Source organism: Bubalus bubalis, chromosome 10 (genome assembly GCF_019923935.1).
Source record: "Bubalus bubalis isolate 160015118507 breed Murrah chromosome 10, NDDB_SH_1, whole genome shotgun sequence".
Taxonomy (NCBI): domain Eukaryota; kingdom Metazoa; phylum Chordata; class Mammalia; order Artiodactyla; family Bovidae; genus Bubalus; species Bubalus bubalis.
Genome location: NC_059166.1, coordinates 62,347,870 through 62,369,617, shown reverse-complemented (window position 1 = coordinate 62,369,617; position 21,748 = coordinate 62,347,870). Strand labels below are relative to the sequence as shown.

General features: G+C 39.9%; 1 protein-coding gene across 1 annotated transcript in view; it reads left to right on the top strand.

The window, feature by feature from the left end:
- The first annotated feature begins 11,827 nt into the window (after positions 1–11,827).
- SNX3 (sorting nexin 3) overlaps positions 11,828–21,748 on the top strand; it is a 49,559-nt gene continuing 39,638 nt past the window's right edge. The window contains exon 1 of the mRNA XM_006075349.4: positions 11,828–12,204. Within this exon, the coding sequence (XP_006075411.1) occupies positions 12,043–12,204 (162 nt within the window). The 5' untranslated portion in view covers positions 11,828–12,042. The remainder of the gene's footprint in view (positions 12,205–21,748) is intronic.

The following is a 21,748-nucleotide window of genomic DNA, read 5'->3' as shown; positions in this document are numbered from 1 at the left end:
AGGTTCTGGCTGAATACACCTCCTATGAAGATGCATTCCTAAATGTAGTTAGAAGAGTTTACTTCCTTTGCAAACACAACTCGGAACCAAAACTGGTATGCCTGGAGTGTATATTCTGGTGGCAATGCCTTTCACTAGAATGCTGACACCAATTCACATAGATTTGCCAGGCCTTTCTCCTCCCTATAGGAGTTATGGTGCTGTTTGCATCCTGAGATTTGGCATCTCACAGGTATCCAGTCTGGACAGTCCTCCACTGCTTAATGCAGTACCTTCTTAGGTCAAACGAAAGAAGCAGCAGCAGGGCAATTCACTTCAGTTCAGTTCAGTCGCTCAGTCGTGTCCCACTCTTTGCTACCCCATGGACTGCAGCACGCCAGACTTCGCTGTCCATCATCAACTCCCCGAGTTTACTCATGTCCATTAAGTTTGTGATGCCATCCAGCCATCTCATCCTCTGTTGTCCCCTTCTCCTCCTGCTTTCAATCTTTTCCAGCATCAGGGTCTTTTCCAATAAGTCAGCTCTTCACATCAGGTGGCCAAAGTATTGGAATTTCAGCTTCAGCAACAGTCCTTCCAAAGGATATTCAGGATTGATTTCCTTTAGGATGGACTGGTTGGATCTCCTTGCAGTCCAAGGGGCTCTCAAGAGTCTTCTCCAACACCGCAGTTCAAAAGCATCAATTCTTCGGCACTCAGCTTTCTTTATGGTCCAACTCTCACATCCATACAGGGGCAACTATTTCTCAAATCCATTCTCTTCTCTACATTCCCACTGCTGCCATCTTAGTTCTGCCAGAATGATCTTTCTGAACTAAAAATCAAGTCAGTCTCATTCAGTGGTTTCCTTTAGAATGTCTTGAGATAATGTCTAGAACTGTAAACATTGACTGAAATGCCCTCTGGCCTTAGTCCTTGTCATTTTGCCCTTTCATCCAGCAGTACTAACTACCTGTAGCTCCCCAGCAGTGCTTTCCTCTGGGCCTCGGCCTGTGTTTACCTCTATCTCTGGGATGTACCTCCCACACAGAGGCACACCCAAATCACAGATGCTTTGTGTGTCAAACACCAACTTCAAGTCCCATGTTTACTGTTGCTTCCTTCTGAAACTCATTCCCTACTCCCCTCGAGACTGGGGTATGTGGTCTCATCACACCCTACTGGCATGTGCCTATGACCAGACTGAAATATCCTGTAAGTAAAAACTGTATCTTGTTCACCACCTTCCCTCTTCTCCGCCCGCAAGCACCTAACACAGCACTTGGTTTACAGCACTTGTTCAGCAACTATTTGTCACATGAATGGCTAGAAGGATTCAAGAGTTCTAAGGGGGACATATCTGTTCAGCTAAGGAGACCACATAATGCCACTGGTTCTGGAAATGACCCTCTCCCTGCCCCACCAACAAATCAATATATATGGCATTCTTGAGATTCTCTAGATCCTTGCTATCTGCTATGGCCTGGAGACCAGCAACAATGGCATTTTCTGGAACTTGCCAGAAATGCAAAATTTCAGGCCTCATCCTAGAACTCCTGTATCAGAATCTGTAGTTCTATCCAATCCCCAGGTGAGCTGTTCCTCAATGTTAATGATTGAGGAACACTGCTCTGAGTATTGATGGCTCTTTACTCAGAAAGTTCATAATCCATTTTCTTGAGAGAATGAATACAAATACCTGGTTACCACTGTTTCTGCAGCTGAGGACTTGCGTATTTTCACCCCAATTCAGGTTTACACACCTTGCCTGACCTTACATAGTTGATATCAGTCACACTGTATGAAATTATAGGCTTTCAATTTCAAAAGGAATCCTGTGCCTTTTTATTTTTTTCAGAAGTCAACCACTTGACCAGGGACAGAAATCGCTCATTGTCATGGCTGCCTTTGACTCTTCCAGACATTGGATCCAAAGTCATCTATAAGAGGAGAGTCCCTCCTCACCCAGTAATGGGTCTTATATTCCTGACGCCTGAGCAGTCCTCAACCACTGGTTGGTGTGCTCAGCATTCGGCTGGGAGCAACCATGGGAAATGTGGACTCAGAGCAAATGCAGTAATGACATTTCAGTACACAGCAGCTGAGGCCATAGGTTAATTATGTTCCTGAGGCTAGAGATCTGAGAGGCACATTCTTACGGCTACCACAAAGGGTAAAGACAAGGTATAGGGAAAGTGGCTTAACTGGTGGAGAAGAACTTGAAAACAGCAAGAGAGGGGGGTTCTGATGTTGATACAACCATCTGGGTACTGCCTGGTTTACCAATACAGAAGAGACACTAAATCACACACACACACACACACACACACAAGTAACAAAATGGAGAATTATGTGTGTGTTGGACAAAACTTTGTCTCAGGGTGGAGAGTAATATTGCTCAAAGGGTATGCCCAAAACACAACAGATCAACAGGTGCTCACTAACCTGCCTTCTGTGAGTCACATTTACTAGGCTTATTTTGCTGAGTGGCTTGCTCCAGGTCTTGCCACTTCTTTTTTTTTTGGTCACGTGGCACACATGGGGAATCTTAGTTCCCCAACTGTGGATCAAACCATGCCTCTTGCAGTGGAAGTGCAGAGTCTTAACCACTGAGCTGTCAGGAAAGTTACTTGCCTCTCCTTTAAATGAAATCATGAACAAATATACCAAAAAGATCAGTGTGAAGATGTGTTCAACTAAAGTATTAGCCTCCCCAAGACCCTAAACTCTTAGTCCAGGGAGCAAACCTGCACTAACCCCTCCCTGATCATGGAAGTAGAAAACTTAACCTTTAAGAGAAGGATAGAGACTATCTGATATGTTCCTAGAAGGGCTTAACATCATCTCCAAGGCTTCTGATTCTCCAACCCCAGCTGGGTGTGCAACAATTCAATTCTGACACTACCTAGAGTTAACACAAACCCTGCAGGTTAAAGATTTAGACCCACAAGACTGCAGACACCAGCCTTAAATGGGGTACCTAAACTACTCGCTTCTGCTTCCTGCCTGAAAAGTGAAAGTGGTAGTCACTCAGTCATGTCTGATTCTTTGCGAATCCATGGACTATAGCCCACTAGGCTCCTCTGTCTGTGGAATTTTCTAGGCAAGAATACTGAAGTGGATTGCTATTTCCTTCTCCAGGGGATCTTCCCGGCCCAGGGACTGAACCTGGGTCTCCCACAATGTGGGCAGGTTCCTTGCCATTTGAGCCACAAGGTGCCTAATTGGTTACGAATTTGAGGACTCTCAAGACCCTCTTCTCCCTAAGTTTTGATAATTTGACTCACAGAACTCAGAAAAGGAAAAAAATACTTTATGTTTAAGCGTATTTTACAGCTCAGGAATAGCCAAATGGAAGAGGTGCACAGGGCAAAGTATGGGGGACGGGGCGCAAGGTTCTTCCTTGCCCTCTCCTGTCTGCCACATTCCCAGGAGTCAGGGGGTGGGGCTGAAAGTTTTAATGTGCTTTGCTTTATTGTGCTTTTTGGATACTGCACTTTTTACAATTGATGGTTTGCGGCAACTCATTGTGGAGCAGGTCTATCAGTGCTATCTTTCCCACAGCATTATTTTTTAATTAAGGTTTGTACATTGTTTTTGGAGACATATTGTTGTAAACAGACTACAGTGTAGTGTAAACATATTTGTATGCATTGGGAAACCTAAAAATTTGTGGACTTGCTTCTAGAGTAGATAATAACCAAATGGACATAAAACAGAGTAACACAAAGAGAAACTTAATTTTGTATGTACCAGAGTCCCATAGAAGCAACAGACTAGAGCAAGTTGGGCAGTTAAAGCTCGTGAGCCATTCTGAGCTAGGGAGTGGGATAGGGGTCTGGGGCTTCCAAAAAGGGAAGGGCAGTAATTCAGAGGACAGTAAGAGATGCAGAGGTCTGGCAATTAGGATGTTTGCCTTGCCACAGAGATAGGTCATTCAGACAAAATCTATCTTTGGTGATAGCTCTCTCTGGGCCAAGCCCCCATCTAATTTCTTTTAGATAGTGAGGAAAGAGGTACAAGTTTTTCTGAAGTCAGTTGCATCTTGATTATCCTCCATTCAAGATAATCCACATGCCAAAGTGGCATATTTGGGGGTCACACATTCTGCTCCCTTTCAGGGACCAGTTGAATAAATTATGGAACATCATGTCATGAAATACTTTACTGCTATATTAAGTGTGGATTTAGCTCCAAGATATATTGTTAAGTAAAAGAAGGTACAAAAGTGTGTGTATTCTATGATGCCATTTCTGTTAGATAATACATATGTATATAAACACACACATTTTACATGCTAGACTATTTCTGGAAGGACACAAAGATACGCAGCAAGAAACTGATAACTGTGGCTGTCAATAGAAAGGGGAAGTAGATGGCTGCAGATAGGGACTGGAGGCAGGTGTTTCACTGCATAGTCTTAAATGCACTTCGACTTTTGAATCATGTAAATGTTTTACTTAAAATTAACAAACAAATCATAGTGTTTATAAATTCCCTCAATACTAAATCTGAAAATGCCCACATTCTCAAAAGCTGGCAGTGGTCTGGGCTTGCCTTACGCTCTCAGAAGTTCTGAGGGTGACTCATGTTGTAAGTAGTCTTCAGTGGGGAGGAAGGAAGTACTGAGCTTTGTGGCTTTTACTTTTCTGTGTGCTGCATGAAGTGAGGTTACATGCTGAGAGTTTTAGGAAGAGGGTTGCAGAACATTTTATCTGAGAAGCAAATAAAGTAAGGGATTGCTGAGGCACGTTGAAAGGTCAGCTGAGATTAGAAACCATAAATGTGCCAGTCAGCTTAGGATTTTCTTCAGAATTCTCAGCAGGCTGGGAGCAGACGTTTGGAGGTGGGTCAGGGTGTGAACTAGAAAAATGACATAAGAGTGGCCAGGATGGCCCTTGAGAAGTTTCCAGGACTTTATTAGGTTTGCCACAAATTCAGAGTCTGATACTCTGGAGGTCCAGTTACTTGTATAATTTTCCTCAGAGGCGATCAGACTTGGGGTAGTGATGCAAGTCAAGCTCACAAAATGCTGGTTGATAAGACAGAACCTTAATTTACAAGTTTAAAATGAAAATATAAACTAGCTGCACCCACAAGGCAGAATTTCCTTTTGCCTGCAAGAAAGTCCTCATAATAAATAATCCTAAAATGCATATGGAACCACAAAAGACCCAGAATTACCAAAGCAATGCTGAAAAAAAGGACAAAGCTGGAGGGATAACCCTCTCAGACTTCAAACGATATCTCAAAGCTACTATAAAACAGAATAGTATTGGCACAAAAACAGACAAAAGGATGAGCGGAACATAATAGAGTCCAGAAATAAGCCCAAACACATCTGGTCAATTAATCTTTGTCAAGAAAGGCAAAAATATACAATGGAGAAAAGACAGTCTCTTCAGCAAGTGGTTGGGAAAGTTGGACAGTCCCATGTAAACCAGTGACATTAGAACATGCCCTCACACCATACACAAAAATAAACTCAAAACGACTTAAAGACTCAAATATAAGACATAACACCAAAAAGCTAGAAGAGAACACAGGCAAAATATTCTCTGATGTAAATTGTAGCAATACTTTCTAAGATCAATCTCCCAAGGCAAAAGAAATAAAAGTAAAAATAAACAAATAGGACCTAATCAAATTTACAAGCTTTTGCACAGCAAAGGAAACCATTAATAAAAAAAAGGACAAACCTATGGAATAGGAGAAAATATATGCAAACAATGCAATAGATAAGTGCTTAATTTCCAATATATACAAAAAGCTCATGCAACTCAATATCAAAAGGAAACAACCCAATCAAAAACTCGGCAGAAGACTTAAATAGACATTTCTCAAAAGAAGACATACAGATGGCCAATGAACACATGAGAAGATGTTCATCATTGCTGATTCTTAAAGAAATGCAAGTCAAAACTACAATGAAGTATCACCTCACACAGTCAGAATGGCTATCATCAAAAAGTCTACAAATAATAAATTCTGGAAAGGGTGTGGAGAAAAGGGAAATTTCCAAACTATTAGTGGGAATATAAACTGGGACAGCATCTATAGAAAATAGTACAGAAGTTCCTTTAAAAATTAAAAACAGAGCTACCATATGATCTAGTAATCCCACTCCTGGGTATTTATCAGGAAAAGCTGAAAACTCTAACTTTAAAAGATACACGCACTCCAGTGTTCATAGCAGCATTGTTTACAACAGTCAAGATATGGAAGCAATCTAAGTGTCCAACAAGAGACAAATGGATAAAGAAGATGTGGTTTGTATATAAAATGGAATGTTACTCAACCATAAAAGCATGAAATATTGTCATTTGCATCAATATGGGTGGACCTAGAGATTATCATATATGTAAGTCAGAGAAAGACAAATACCACATGATATCACTTATATGTGGAATCTAAAAAAAATGATACAAGTGAACTTACAAAACAGAAACACAGACACAGAAAAAAAGGGAAAGGGTGGGGGAGAGGGATAAATTAACAAATACATACTACTATATATAAAATAGATAAACAACAAGGATTTACTATGTAGCACAGGGAACTATATTTAATATCTTGTAATAATCTAAATGGAAGAGAATCTGAAAAAGAATATATATAAACACACATATACACATATACATAATATATAATGCAATTACTTTGCTGAACACCTGAAACTAACACATTATAAATCAACTATATTTCAATTCAAAAAAATTAAAAAAAAGAAAATCCTCACAAAAATGAAATTATGATCAGTTGACTGTTCAGTGATCTCTGAATAAACAGGAATGGATGATCTTAGTGATCGGATCTACCTAGCTATGATAAGCTAATACACTACTCAAGGAACACACAGTAATACAGGCAAATTGACATAATTTGTCTAAAACGGACCATTCATGGCAGTTCAGTCACTCAGTCGTGTCCGACTCTTTGCGATCCGATGAATTGCAGCACGCCGGGCCTCCCTGTCCATCACCAACTCCCGGAGTTCACTCAAACGCATATCCATCAAATCAGTGATGCCATCCAGCCATCTCATCCTCTGTTGTCCCCTTCTCCTCCTGCCCCCAATCCCTCCCAGCATCAGAGTCTTTTCCAATGAGTCAGCTCTTCGCATCAGGTGGCCAAAGTATTGGAGTTTCAGCTTTAGCATCATTCTTTCCAAAGAACACCCAGGACTGATCTCCTTTAGAATGGATCGGTTGGATCTCCTTGCAGTCCAAGGGACTCTCAAGAGCCTTCTCCAATGGACCATTAGGAAAACATAAAATTGGTTAGAGTTTTCTGTAATCTAGCCCATGCTTAGATTATGTTTGTGTCTTCTCATCCCTACTCCTCGCTTCAATTACCACCCTTTCTTGAGTTAGCAGTGTTAACAGTGTGGTGTATATCCTTTCATACGTAGACTGACAGGCTTTTATTTGTTTACCCAAATTAGATCATACTGCACATATTATTCTTTGATCCTCTTTCCAAAATATCATGGATATTCCTCTTCTAATTCATTTTAAAATTTTTATTTATTTGGCTGTGCTGGGTCTTAGTTGCAGCGTCCCTGACCAGGGATCAAGCCCAATGCCCCTGCATTGAGAGTGTGAAGTCTCAGCCACTGGACCACCAGGGAAGTCCCTCCTCTTCTAACTCGAATAAGTAAAAATAGGTATACTCTAACATCTTAAATAAAAGTAGAACTATTTCATCTACTCTATTATTTAATTTATATATTACATGTAAATTACATAAAAATATTATATACTTTCCCATAGTTTGAATATAATATAATCCAAGCATTTCTAATTCAGGCTGTTTTCAGTTTTCACCACTACAAATAAAGCTGCCATAAACATTCTTGTGGTTACATTCTTAAGTACTATAGTCTCTTGCAGCAAAAGTTGGATTTGGGTATCAAAGTTTCCTAAATATTTTTTTCCAAATATCTTTAATTTTGATAAATATGAGCAAATTGTCTATTTCCCTATAGTCTCTATAACACTGTTTCTGATCTTGGTTTTTTTTTTTTAGTTATTTATTTGGCTGCACTAGATCTAGTTGTGGCCTGCCTGATCCTTAGTTTCAGCTTATGAAGTCTTAGTTGCAGCATGCGGGATCTAGTTCCCCTACCAGGGTTCCAACCAGGGCCCTCTGTGCTGGGAGTGCAGTCTTAACCACTGGACCACCAGGGAAATCCTTGTTTCCCTGTTATTTCCCTGTTACTTGTTATTTTTGCCAATATGCTAGACAGAACACAGTATTTCATATTTACTTAGATGAGGATTTGATTCCTGGTTCGGAAAGATCCCCTAGAGGAGGGCATGACAACCCACTCCAGTATTCTTGCCTGGAGAATCCCATTGTTAGGGGAGCCTGATGGGCTACAGTTCAAGAGGTCCCAAACAGTCAGCCATTACTGAAGCAACTTAGCACGTATGCACATTTATTTGATTAATGAGATTGAGCATATTGTTCTCATTTATTGTCCATTTGAATTTCTTTTCCTGAGAGAGCAAAAAATTGTGGTTACATATGTAAATACTGGAGCTAGTTCTGCCATTCTGTACTCAAGTTATTTTACCTTTGTGCCTCAGTTTTCCCATTTTTAAAATGCAGACAATAATAGTACCCACTTTTAGGGTTATTATGCAGATTTGATAAATTCATTATCTGAAAAAGTATAAAAGAGGACCTATCCACATTCTTTGCCCATTTTTCTATGGGATTCTTTTTCTTATCAATTTATGGGGAGTACTTTTCACATTAGGAATATTAGCCTTTTACTATCTTACTTGTTACAAATATATTTCCTTCAATTCTTTTATTATAATGTCTTTTAAAAAGTAATTTTTACTAAAAATTTATGCACTTAAATGACTAGTTTTTCTTTATAGTTTGTTTCCCATATTGCTTAGGAAGCACTTTTTTACTCAAGGTTGTACAATTTTTCTCCTAAAATTTCTCTAAACACACACACACATATTAATATTTGCATTGCATCTTGGAATTCCCCGGTGGTCTAATGTTTAGGACTCCATGATCTCATTGCTGAGGGCCTGGGCCCTGGTTGGGGAACTAAGATCCCACAAGCCATGTGGTGTGGCCAAAATAAAAAAAACCCACCATCAACAATAAATGAGTTCTATCTGGAATTTTTTCATATATGGTATAACGCAGGGGTGGGCTTCCCAGGTGGCTCAGTGGTAAAGAATCTGCCTGAAAATGCAGACGATGCAAGAGACATGGGTTCAATTCCTGAGTTGGGAAGATCCTCTGAAGAAGGGAATGGTAACCCACTACAGTATTCTTGCTTGGAAAATCCCACAGACAGAGGAACCTGGCAGGCTACAGTCCACGGGTCACAAAGAGTCAGACACACATAATGCAGGGGATTATGCCTGAAATATTTCCCCAAGGATTATGCCAGAAATATTTCCCCAATGATTTGAAACGCTCCCTCTGTACTACACTCTATCTTATCCACAGCCAAAACCATACTCTTGTGGCCTTTTTTTTTTTTTTTTTTTTTGGTCTGTGCTGAGAAGCTTGTGAGGTCTTAGTTCCCAGACCAGGGATCCAACTGGGGCCTTGCAGTGCAAGTGAGGAGTCTAACCACTGGACAGCCAGGGAATTCCCTATGCTTTTGCTTACAGTTAGCCTTATAGTAAGTTTTAACATTTGGTAAAGCAAATCACATTTTTCTTTTCATGTTTATGGTCTTCTTGGTTAATCTCCAACATATGAACTTCAAAAAGAAAATTCTTGTCCACTACTACCCTATGCACCCAAGGCAAAGTAAAACCAACTGCAGTGGGATTCTATTTGCATTATTAATAGTAGATTAGGTGATTTGTTTTATGTTAAGTCCTCCTATCCAAGAACATGGAGTCTTTTTTATTTAGGTTTTGGCTTATATCTTTTATTAAAATTTCATAATTTTGTTTCCTGTAGCTCTTGTGCCTTCCATTCTTGTTTTCTTTTTTACTTTGGTCTGTTATGAATATGATATTTTTTCCATCTCCAGTCTAACTAGACATTGCTTAGAGGAAAACTATAAATTGTTTGATACCTTCATTCAGTCATTAAATTTTCTTGCTAATTCTACTAGCTTACTCTTCATAGGTTTTTCTAGGAATGCAATCGTATCGCCTTGAAAAATAAAGATGATTTTTTTCCAGATGTTTATCCTGGGAAGCTCTTTAGCTGTGTGACTGTGCTGCTATTTTCTGTAGATGCTACTTCACTGCAGGCAATTGCTGCTGCCCAAAGCTACTCCGCCATGGCCTCCAATGAGACAGAAGCTTTCTAAGCAAATATCCCATAATTGCTTTGTTCAAGTGTCATGGATGACAACACAACAGAGTGGTTCTTGGTCTCTCAGGTCTCACATAGTTCAATTCAAAGAATCATTAAATACATTCTTGAGCTCACTGCTGTAATCATACCTGTCAAGTTTTCCTTTGGTCTCTTGCAACAGAGTAAGTATGCCCTTATTCTGGGAGTCCTGTCTGGGCATACTTACTCTGGTATTACTCTCTCTTGGAGAGATACACTCAAAGAACTTCTCTGACCAACTTAATGAGCTTGTTGGGTCACTTTCATTCACATTACCCAGTATTATCTTCTTTATAACATTAATCATATTGGTAGATGTATTACTTATTGGTTTATTATTTGTCTACCCAAGATGGACCATATATTAATACAAAAAAATTAACCTGATGAGATCAGGGAATTTTAATGTCTTCCTCACCCTTTTACCTCTAATATCTAGAGTTGAAAACACCTAGCAGGTCTTCAGTAAATACTTGCTTAATGAATGAATGTTGAGTTTTCCTGAAAAGGATTGACATCATACTTAAGTAATTTTTTACACCAACTTTTCTGAGCGTTGCTAAAGATGCAGGTAATTTTTCAGTTTAAGGGACAAATCAGATTATTTAAAGTGAATAAGTTTTCTGAAACTCAACATATAAAGAAATGCAAAAAGGGTTATGAGACCGTAACAAGAGAGAGAACTCCCCAGGCAGGGATAGACATCTGTCCTTTTACCTCAAGGCTCAAAGTTTGCATTTGTCAGAGATTAACTATGATCTACTTAATTGTTTTTGTCGTTTTTTCGTTTCTGATAAAGGTTATCTGAATTCCATTTCAAATGCTGCAGCAATATGTTTACCACTTTTTTTTTAAATTTACTGTAACTGTGTGGGAAGTGAAGGGGAAAAGCTGCAGATCACTCGACCATCAGAAATTCAAGGCAAGTTTCAGCCTATATATTATCTTGTTTTAGAGGACTGATCAGTCTCCCCAAATGGCTTGACCTTACGGTATGATCTTATGAAGTAGTTTTTAGACCACTATACCACAATTTACCAAGCCAGACGCATGTACGGTAAAACTATCAAATTGATGTCAAAAATCACTTGAGGCATTAATTCAAAGTTATCTGGAAAGGCATTTTCAGTGGTTCACAGCGAGGCGGTGGATAGGTTGGCATTGAATTAGCGTAGGCAATTTTGCTCGGACTGTGGGCAAACCTCCCCTAGCTCGCCATTTAACTTTTGTCCCCGCGTCTTCCAAGGCCGCGAAGATCTCGTGTAGTGCTCTTTCCACTGCTCCAGGCCGAGGCCGACACGGAAACTGAGCCCGAAGCAGCTCTGCCTCGGCCCGGCGGGGGCGCGCTCGCCCGGTGCATTGTGGGCTCTGTAGTCCGGCCGGAACCTGTCCGCACCTACAAGTTCCAAGACTGCGCTTCCCCTCCTCTGCCTAGACCCAGTCCCCTTCCGCGGCTTCCGCTGGGTCTCCCGGGTCTCGGGCGCGAAGTTCCGACAGGTCAGCTGTTTCCCTCCAGGGCACAGGAGGCGGAAGCCGGAGGGACGCGGGGAGGAGCTACGCGCGTGGGGGTGAACGCCCGCTCTACGTGCTCGTTCGCCTTGCGACTGCTGCGCGCGAGCCCGGTGTCCCCGCGGCGGGCAGCAGCAGCAGCGGCGGCGGAGGTGTCGGTAGAACGCGGAGGGGGCGGAGGGAGTCCGCGGCGGCGGCGGCGGCGGCGGCTGCAGCAGCGAAATGGCGGAGACCGTGGCGGACACCCGGCGGCTGATCACCAAGCCTCAGAACCTGAATGACGCCTACGGGCCTCCCAGCAACTTCCTCGAGATAGATGTGAGCAACCCGCAGACAGTGGGGGTCGGCCGGGGCCGCTTCACCACCTACGAGATCAGGGTCAAGGTGAGGCCGTCTTTTCCCCCTACGGAGAGACTCCTGTGGTCCTGGCTGTCCGCCGCGGACCCTGGAGCGCAGACCCTCAAACGGCCACGGCCGCCCAGGCGGGGCCCCCTGCTGACACGGTGGGGCAGACTTTTCCACGGGCGGGGTCCGGGCCAGGGCCAGTCTTCGTGTAGGGCTTTCGTGCAGGGCTTGGATGGGGGCTTGTAGGGTGAGCTGAGGCCAGCTCTGGCACTTGAAGAAGGTACTCGGAGAAGAGGGCGTGGGTTGAGCGCCGCTGGCCCCTCAAGCAGCTGATCTGGGAATGACATTTGAGTTGGAAAGGGGTAGATCTTTCGAGAACACAGCCCTTCATCGGGAATGGAGCTATCTGTGACTGAGAAAGAGGGTTTGCGCAAAGTTGAAGCCAATCCGGTTTTTTTTTCTTCGAGACTATTTCCCCCCCCCACCCCCACCCCCGAGTTGGCCGAGCCAAGCTGATTCCTCTCAGGCCCTTCCGTGCTACCAAACTCACCTAGATTGCACGCTTTTCTGAACAGAACCTCAAGAAAGTTTACAAAAGCCTGTCAAATTTGGTAGGGCTGAGCCAGGTGAGAAAACGGTGATGGAAAATGATTGACCTTAGTATTTTGGGCCACAATTGTGCTAAAGGCTGAGGAGTGGAAAGTGTTGCCTGCCTCACAATCAAGACCTACCACTGCTTTAAGAAAAGCCTGTTCATTTAGGGATCTTGCTCTCCTAATTTCGAGATTTGCACTTCACTGAATGAAAGAATCAGCTGAAGTAGAACCACATTTATAATTTCATATAACCAGTATTTGTTGGCAGTAAGTAATTCAGATGATTTGAAAGATGCTAATTGAGTATAGTGCTTCACTCTCACACTCTACTTTAAAATTAAAGAATTTCCTCATGTATGGAAGTATTTTTAAAAATTAGTTACAGTGAAACGAATCCAGCTGCTAATGACAGTAACAAATTACTAAAAATTAAGCCTAAGAATTTGGTTTATGAGTAATCAAATTTTATGTAACAAGTTACTATTAACATTTAAGTGGAGTAATTTCTCATTAACGTTCTCATTTTTTGTGTGGTAAGATATAACAGAAGATACTATCTTAACCATTTTTAACTGTACAGTTTAGTAACGTTCAGTTTATTCACTGTTGTGAAACTTAGACACTTAAAAATAATTTACTTATGTGTTGCTATAAAAAATGTAATAATCATCCAACTTAAAATATGAAACTAACCTGTTAAATGTTACAAGTCACCCTTGTCTCTCTAAGGATGTGTAAAACATGAGTCACAAGCAGTCTTGTTACAGCGAAACTGCAGAATCTGAATTCCAATGTACCTAAGGAAGCACATTGTCACCTAAGCCTAGTGGAAAAAAATGAGGCATTTTTTTCCCCTTAACTTTTGGAATGGTTTTTGGGTTGCCTTTAATATATTGCAGGTTGTAACTGAAAAGAACTTCTTTTACTCTCATTCATCAGCATATTTTCCTTTATTTCTTGTGCTACAGCAGAGCTTGGTATTCCTGTTTCTAAACTTCCAGAGCTAGTACTTCCTGTCACACAACTGAAGTGGAATCTCCTGCCTACATTTCCTCATTTAATAACTTTGTGTTTGTCATGCTGAGTTCTTACATAGTAAATGGACTTTAAGTATAATAACAGTTTTTAAAAAAAATTCATCTGATTTTTATTACCAAATAGCTTATGTGATACTTTAAATTGTGCTTGTGGTATTGTCATTTGTATTTTGAAGAAAGTAATCCTTTTTAAGAGTGATTAATAAGTTAAGGAATTAACAGAGTATACACACCTACACTGGTTTGTTAGATTATGTACTCCAGATTGTTGTGTGTTAGTAACTGTTAAGTCATAAGTGCTTGTGCCTTCTAAGAAAATATAATTGAGTTTCTAGTCCTTATGAAATGTCATTGGGGATTCTCTTAATAATGTAATGTGTTAACTTAAAATGCAGGACACCGTATAGTAAGATATTAGGACTTATTTTAGCAGCATGTGGTTTTTGAGAGTAATTAAGGTACAACTGCCAGTGAGATGAATAGGTAAGTCATTTTGTCATTTATTACTACTTTTCTAACCTGTTCCTTCTCTCCCTAGCCCCTGCTGCTTGCCTTCTGCTGTTGAATTTGACACATGTCAGACCATTTTATGTTCCAAAGTTTGGGCCCTTAAACTATCCTATGGTTACACTCTAATTTTAGTCTTGAGAAAAATGTTCCATTTTATAGAATCTGATTGAAATTACTCTAATTCACAGAGTAATTTTATCTGGATGGTGGCACTTTAGAATGCAAGTTTCCCAGTCTCCATTTATCTTTTGGTTTGAGGATAGTGTTTAAGACTATTAGGATCTCTTGATTATCTCTGTGCTTTTAAAAATAATTGATACAGTATTAATGTTTTTTAAAATCATTCTAATGGTAGGCATAGCAGAGAGCACCATAAATGATGAAAGGATTTGGAAAGCTCAGGTTCTAGAATTATTTTGGCATATTAAAGAGAAAACTGAAGGGGAAATTCAGTCACTGTTTATGAAGTTTGTGCTATAATGTGGCTTTAATTTTCTGAAGATTCTAAGTTAATTAAGGTGTATTGTACCTAGAGAAAACTGCTTTGAACCAGAGTTAATTTAAGGATTTTTCTTGAGCTCTGAGTTCAAAGAATAACTGAGTAAGGTGCAAAATCTAAGGTCCACTTCCCTTCTGTAAAATATGTTTGTAATAATAGTACAGTTGGTTCTTTGTATTTGAGGATGCCGGTTCTGCATATGAGTATTCAACCAACCACAGATCTAAAGTAGTTGGAAAAAAATTCCAGAAAGTCCCAAGAAGCAAAACTTGAATTTGCTGCATACCCGCAGCTATATATATATAACATATGCATTGTGTGTTAGGTATTATAAGTAACCTAGAGATGGTTTAAAGTGAAAGAGAGGATGTGCGTAGGTTATATGCAAATACTAAACCATTTTATATAAGGAACTTGAGCATCTGCAGATTTTAATATGGAGGTGTGTGCGTCCTGGAACCAGATCCCCCATGGATACTGAGAGATGACTGTACCTACCTCAGAGGACTAAATGACATAATACACATAATTCTCTTTAGCACAGTGATTGGTATATAATAGGCACTCAAAAGTTGCTTCTTTCTAAATACAGCTACTTCTAAATTAAAAGTCATTGATCAGCTGACTACATTCTCTACATTAATGTGCAGGTGAGTTACTAAAATCATTTGATTTCCTTATCAAGAACTCTATTTGTGTCATTCCATGTGGGAAGCTGTGATGCCATTCAGAATGTAGTAAAATTTCACACTTAAGACCAAAAATATTTAATAGAAGTCTCCATATTTTAAGGTGAGGGCTTCCCACATGGTTCTAGTGGTAAAGAATCTGCCTGCCAGTGTAGGAGACCTCAGAGACTCAGGTTCAATTCCTGGGCCCGGAAGATCCCTTGGAGTAGGAAATGGCACCCCACTCCAGTATTCTTCCGTAGAAATTCCATGAGCAGAAGAGTCTGGTGGGCTACAGTCCATGGGGTCACAAAGAGTGAGACACAACTGAGCAACTAAGCACCTAAGCACACACAGACATATTTTAAGGTAGTATGTTTCCTATGATTGTGCTAGTATTGATTTTTTTTTTCAGTTTGAGATCTAATTGACATTTAAATTGTATTTAAGGTGTACAACATAATAACTGCTATATACATATACATAAATGATTACCACAGTAATTTTAATTAACATTATCACCTGACATGCTTCTAAAAGTAGCTTTTTTAAGTTGAGGCATATTGAAACATAAAACTGAATAGTAAAGTTTTCTAATAAACCTTGTACCAGGAAAGATAATGAAAGTAGCATCTTGACAGTATTTGCCATTCTAAACTTGTATTGGTAATTCTTCTCTGGATGAGTCCTCTCATTTTAAATTGAGTCATTAATATTCTCTTCAGAAATAAATTAATTTTTAGACTTGTTTTTAGGGTTTATGTGAATTAATTCTTAAAGGGCTAAAATAGTATTTAAAAGAATCAAAGCATTTTGGAGCCAAAGGACATCTGCAGAATCTAGGTAGCTTTATCAATTGACCATGAAAAGTCTGATATACATCTTTGCTGCCAGCTATGGCTGACCTCCAGGATCTCTATCAGGGAAAGATAGCTTTAAGAGTCTGTTCTTACCTAACCCATCCCTTAATGTGGGGGGAGTGAGGCAGTGGCAGTTAAAAAGTAGCTCTGTTATATTGTGTTAAGGGATCCTGTTTTATATTCATTTTGGCACATAAGGGAACCAAGACACAGAAAGATGTCTCTTACCCAACGTAAATCATTGATATCTAACTCAAGTCAAAGTCAGGGCTCCCCTGATGGCTCAGACAGTAAAGAATTTGCGTGCAGTGAAGGAGACCTGGATTTGATCCCTGGGTCTGAAAGCTCCCCTGGAAAAGAAAATGGCTACTGACTCCAGTATTCTTGCCTGGAGAATCCCATAGACAGAGGAGCCTGGCGGGCTGCAGTCCATGGGGTTGTAAAGAGTCAGACACCACTGAGTGACTAAGCACGAAGCTCATGTGAGTATCAGAGTCAGGGTTGGATTTGAAGTATTGTGGTCCTCATTCTGTATTGCTTCACAGCTTCAGTTCATTTAAACAATATATTAAAACCTTTTTTATCTACAGCCTGGTGTTGGAGAACCCTCAAGTGTCTGAACCTTTAGAAGGAAGTCTCAATGTTAGTGTCCTTGAGACCTAAGAGTTGACTGTTCACAGTAATCCACAGTAGATAAGATGCACCCCAGAAAAACAAAATAGCTGAAAAGAACTTACTGTTGAGTTCTGTGCTATGATGAAATCATCTGAAGAAAAAGTGTGTTGTTGATTGGCTCAAAAGAAAAAGTGTGTTGTTGATTGGAAATGCTTATAAAAGGCAAGCTTCTTCTCATGTATAAGCTGAAAGGTGAGGGAATTTATCACCTGAGTACCTGTTGTGTTCAAGACAGTTTGCTATATATATAATTTGATCTTTGAGTAACCAAGCAGAGCAAATAATATCTTTGTTTTGCAAATGTGGAAGCTGAAGTCATTGTTAATCCTCATCTCTTGTTCCTCCCTCATTCTTATTTTAGTTTTGCTGAACTACTTATATCTCCCAAATAAGCTGACTTCTATCCAGGCCTTTGCATACGCTTCCTCCTCTGTCTTGCTTTAGCAGCCTTATCTGGCTATCATTACTTGTCCTGCAGAACTCAGCCTTGCTTTTACCTTTTTAGAGATTTTGCTGATCCCTGGAATCTAGACTGGATTCCCTCCTTGTGTGTCCTTGTAGCCCTTTTAGGATTACATTTGTTTGCTTGTATGGGCTTCCCTGATGGCTCAGATGGTAATCCTGCAATGCAGGAGACTCAGGTTCAATCCCTGGGTCTGGAAGATGCCCTGCGGAAGGGAATGGCTACCCACTCCAGTATTCTTGCTTGGAGAATTCCATGGACAAAGGAGCGTGGTGAGCTTCAGCCCATAGGGGTTGCAAAGAATTGGACATGACTGAGTGACTTTCACTTTTTTTCCCTTTAATTCCTATTTCTTCTGTAACCTTCTAGAGGACAGGAACTGTCATGATCACCCTAACTCAACATCTGACATTGTGCTTGACATGTAGTGGATACTTTAGGAATAAATGGAGTTTAGGAAGGTTGAGTAACTTGTCCAAAATCACAGCTATTAAATGGCAAAACTGGGATTTGAATATAGATTTTCTGATCTTCAGAGGCCATATTTTTTCTTTCACCCTCACTGAACATTCATTATCACCTGGGGAGCTTTTGAAATCCTTTAGATTCTTTTTTAATTGGGTTAGGGTGGGATTTGGGAAGTGGTAATTTAAAAAGCACCCCAGCAAGGGCACCTTACTGAGGTGCAGCAAGGATTATACCTGGTGGCACCAGGCTCTCTGTCTTTTGAGATATGACAGGCAACAGAGAAGTATGAAAAAAAAAAAAATGGAGCTGCAGTGGTTGGTAGCCTCAATGGGATTTTTAAAAAGGCAAATTCTAGGGTGGTAGGGGGAGGAAGGGAGAAAAAGAAGCAGATCCTTACATGTAGCAGAGAGGAAAACCAGTGATATTGGCCAAAGATGAAAACTATTTTTAAAGGGGAGAAAATTTAGATACTATCAAAGCATGCCAACAACTTAGCTTTGGGGGAAGAAGAAGCATTTACTACATTCAACCAAGCCTGATCTTTTCACCCCTGTCTTATGCCATCCATGTCTGTATCCCTGTGTAATAATCATGAAAGTAAGCCAGAAATCAGGAAGAGACAAATTTATATACATTTAAGAAATCTTTGTATTTTAGTAGTATTGCCACTCTATACCTTTAAAGTGTAAAATCTACTAGTGCCTAATTTTCAGGTATTTTGGTGATTCCATGAGATTTTTCATCTCACTTTCACAATCATACTTATCAAAAAAAAGGATTGAAATGTTATTTTTAGATACTTTTATGTTTGTACTATAATATGCTGCTACTTTGCCAACAAAGGTTCGTCTAGTCAAGGCTATGGTTTTTCCTGTGGTCATGTATGGATGTGAGAGTTGGACTGTGAAGAAGGCTGAGCGCCGAAGAATTGATGCTTTTGAACTGTGGTGTTGGAGAAGACCCTTGGACTGCAAGGAGATCCAACCAGTCCATTCTGAAGGAGATCAGCCCTGGGATTTCTTTGGAAGGAAAGATGCTAAAGCTGAAACTCCAGTCCTTTGGCCACCTCATGCGAAGAGTTGACTCATTGGAAAAGATTCTGATGCTGGGAGGGATTGGGGGCAGGAGGAGAAGGGGACGACAGAGGATGAGATGGCTGGATGGCATCACTGACTCAATGGACGTGAGTCTGAGTGAACTCCAGGAGTTGGTGATGGACAGGGAGGCCTGGCGTGCTGCGATTCATGGGGTCGCAAAGAGTTGGACACGACTGAGCGACTGATCTGATCTGATCTGATCTGATGCTGCTTCCATGTAAGCAGAGCCAGCAGTTTTTTGACTATCATATAAGAAAGATGGTGTCCAAGAAAATCAATACTGTAATCCTGGTACTGCTGTTAAATCCTGGTGTTGCTTAGTTAAATGATTTAAAGCTTTCAGCCAAATAAGGTGTTCTTTTAAAGAAATATTTAACTTAGAACCTATGAAATTGGACAGCATAGTAAAATATGACATATGGTCAGTTAAGGTATAGTTTGGACTGTTCTCACAGAGACCTCAAAAACTGAGTTTATTTTTTCATGTGAAGAAGTCTTGAGCAGTCCAGGGCTGGCATTGTGACTTGACTGTGAGCTTCCTGGTATCACATCCACATTCTAGGCAAGGTGAAGGCACATTTCTGGCCCATTGCCACATTTGGCTATAAAGGAAGCTGCGGAATTGAGTCTAGCTGGGCAGCCATGTGAAGAAAGGAGGAACAGACACTGTTCTCTGCTTCCACACAGTGGTAAAGAAGTGATCGGGTCTGTCTTCTAGACTGTGACACTGGCAACATTCTCCTCTTGTCTTTTTTTTTCTTTGTTTGCTGATGACTGAGATTTCAAAGTTTAGAGAAAGTTTATTTGATTTGTAAGAAAGAAAATTTGAGCTCCTTTTAGTTTTGACATCCTTGAATGTAAGTTGGGTTTTGTTTGTTTGTTTTTTTTTGATGTAAATAAGTTTGAACCCTTCCAGAGAAAATTTTGGTGAGTAGAAAAAGGAGGCAGGCATGAAGACATGGCATGTTCGATAGAAGTATGTCATGGGGTCGAGTTTGGGTTAGAAGTACGGAAAATACATGATGAACTTTTATTTTTTTGCCTTCAGTGACTGTTTAAAGCTATGTAGGAGGTTTTACTTGGGACCAGCGTTTTAGTTGATGACATTGAATAATGGAGTATATTGTTTGAGCCATCTAAATGAGTGAGGTCAGTGTCTCTTACCAGGGAATCCTAGGAAGATAAGATAACTTTAATAAAATTACTTAGTGCCTAACAATACTGGAATGATCACTTTCTAATTCTTTGCTCTCTAGACTTTAATAAATGATGTAGCATCTCTGTTTCCTTGGCTTTCCTAAAATTATTCCACACCTGCCACCTATAGCTTGTTTACTTTCCGTTTTTCCCCTTCCTGTCCTTACGGGATGAGCTTCTCTGTTCTATAGTAAGTTTGGAAATTCTAATTCATTTAGAGGAACAAAGGAGCCTCAAAGTTCATTTTCTTACGTCTAGTTCTCAATATCTCCTCTTTTGCCATGATATTACGGATCATTTTCATGTGGAAACAAAGATAAAAGTCTTGTTGGCTAGGCATACTTCTGTGTATCACCAGACCTTTGTTTAAATTTACACTCAAAGATTTCCACCATATTATATAACGGAAAACAGTCTTAAAACACTGATCACTATAGAACAGGGATCAGCAGCTATGGGCTTACCTATTTAATGTTTTATTAGAACACAGCATATCTTTTAATATTTTGTTTACATAGTATTTACAACCACTTTTGCACTGAAAGGACAGAGTTGAGTAGTTTCAACAGCCTAAAATATTAACTGTCTTGCCATTTGAGAAAAAGTTGGCCAGTCACTGGTCTATATTTATGTAGCTTTGGAATAGTGGAAAACAAAGCACTTGGAGAATCTTATTTGATTGTAAAGTGTGGTCCTATTCTTGGGTGCTGAATGAAATAGTAGACGCCATTTTTTCCTTCTAAAGGTCGAATTTTTGCAGACACATCTAACCCTGTGAGTCATTACATCTACTATTCATATTAAGGCCAACCACAAAGATTTTCAGTTTGTAAAACTAGTTTTCTCGCTTGAAGCCTTTTGTAAACTCCTTTGAATATCTAGGGAGAGAGAGAGTTGGGGCTGATAGAAACTGTTAGGTAGCTAGTTCATGGTGATTTAGTTTCAGTTGATAAACCAGTGACAAAACTGAAGGTGGTGCCTGACAAAACTAGAGTCTGTTCTAGCCAGGATTGGGGTTTAGATATTTTCTAGCTCAGAATTAATTGTTTCATACCATATCATTTAATGTTTTGTGTTCTTACATGGTAATTGTTTACATGTTATAGCAGTATGCCATTATTAAATGATTAAATTGGTATTAGTTGGACTACTGATGTGGGTAAGTTTAATGTGTGAATTGTAGAAAGGGGTTAAGTTGAAAATTGAGGAACTGTGATATTAGTTCTCAAAATGGAACAATATAGTAAATTGATAGAATTTTTCTGTTAGTTTAAAAGGGCAGATGATGTTGATATACTTAAGTTGAAATAAATTGTAGACATTTTCACTTAGATGTTAGATATGGTTCTTATCTGTAATCTGTGTATTTGCCCAGTTTTATTTTCTTAAGACTCTAATCAGTTTTTTCCTAACTACATTTCTTTTTAGATTCAACTTAACATTTGAGTGGCTCCTGTGGGCCATTTGTTTTATTGAGCACTTGGAATGCTATGGTTGGATGGCATCACCAACT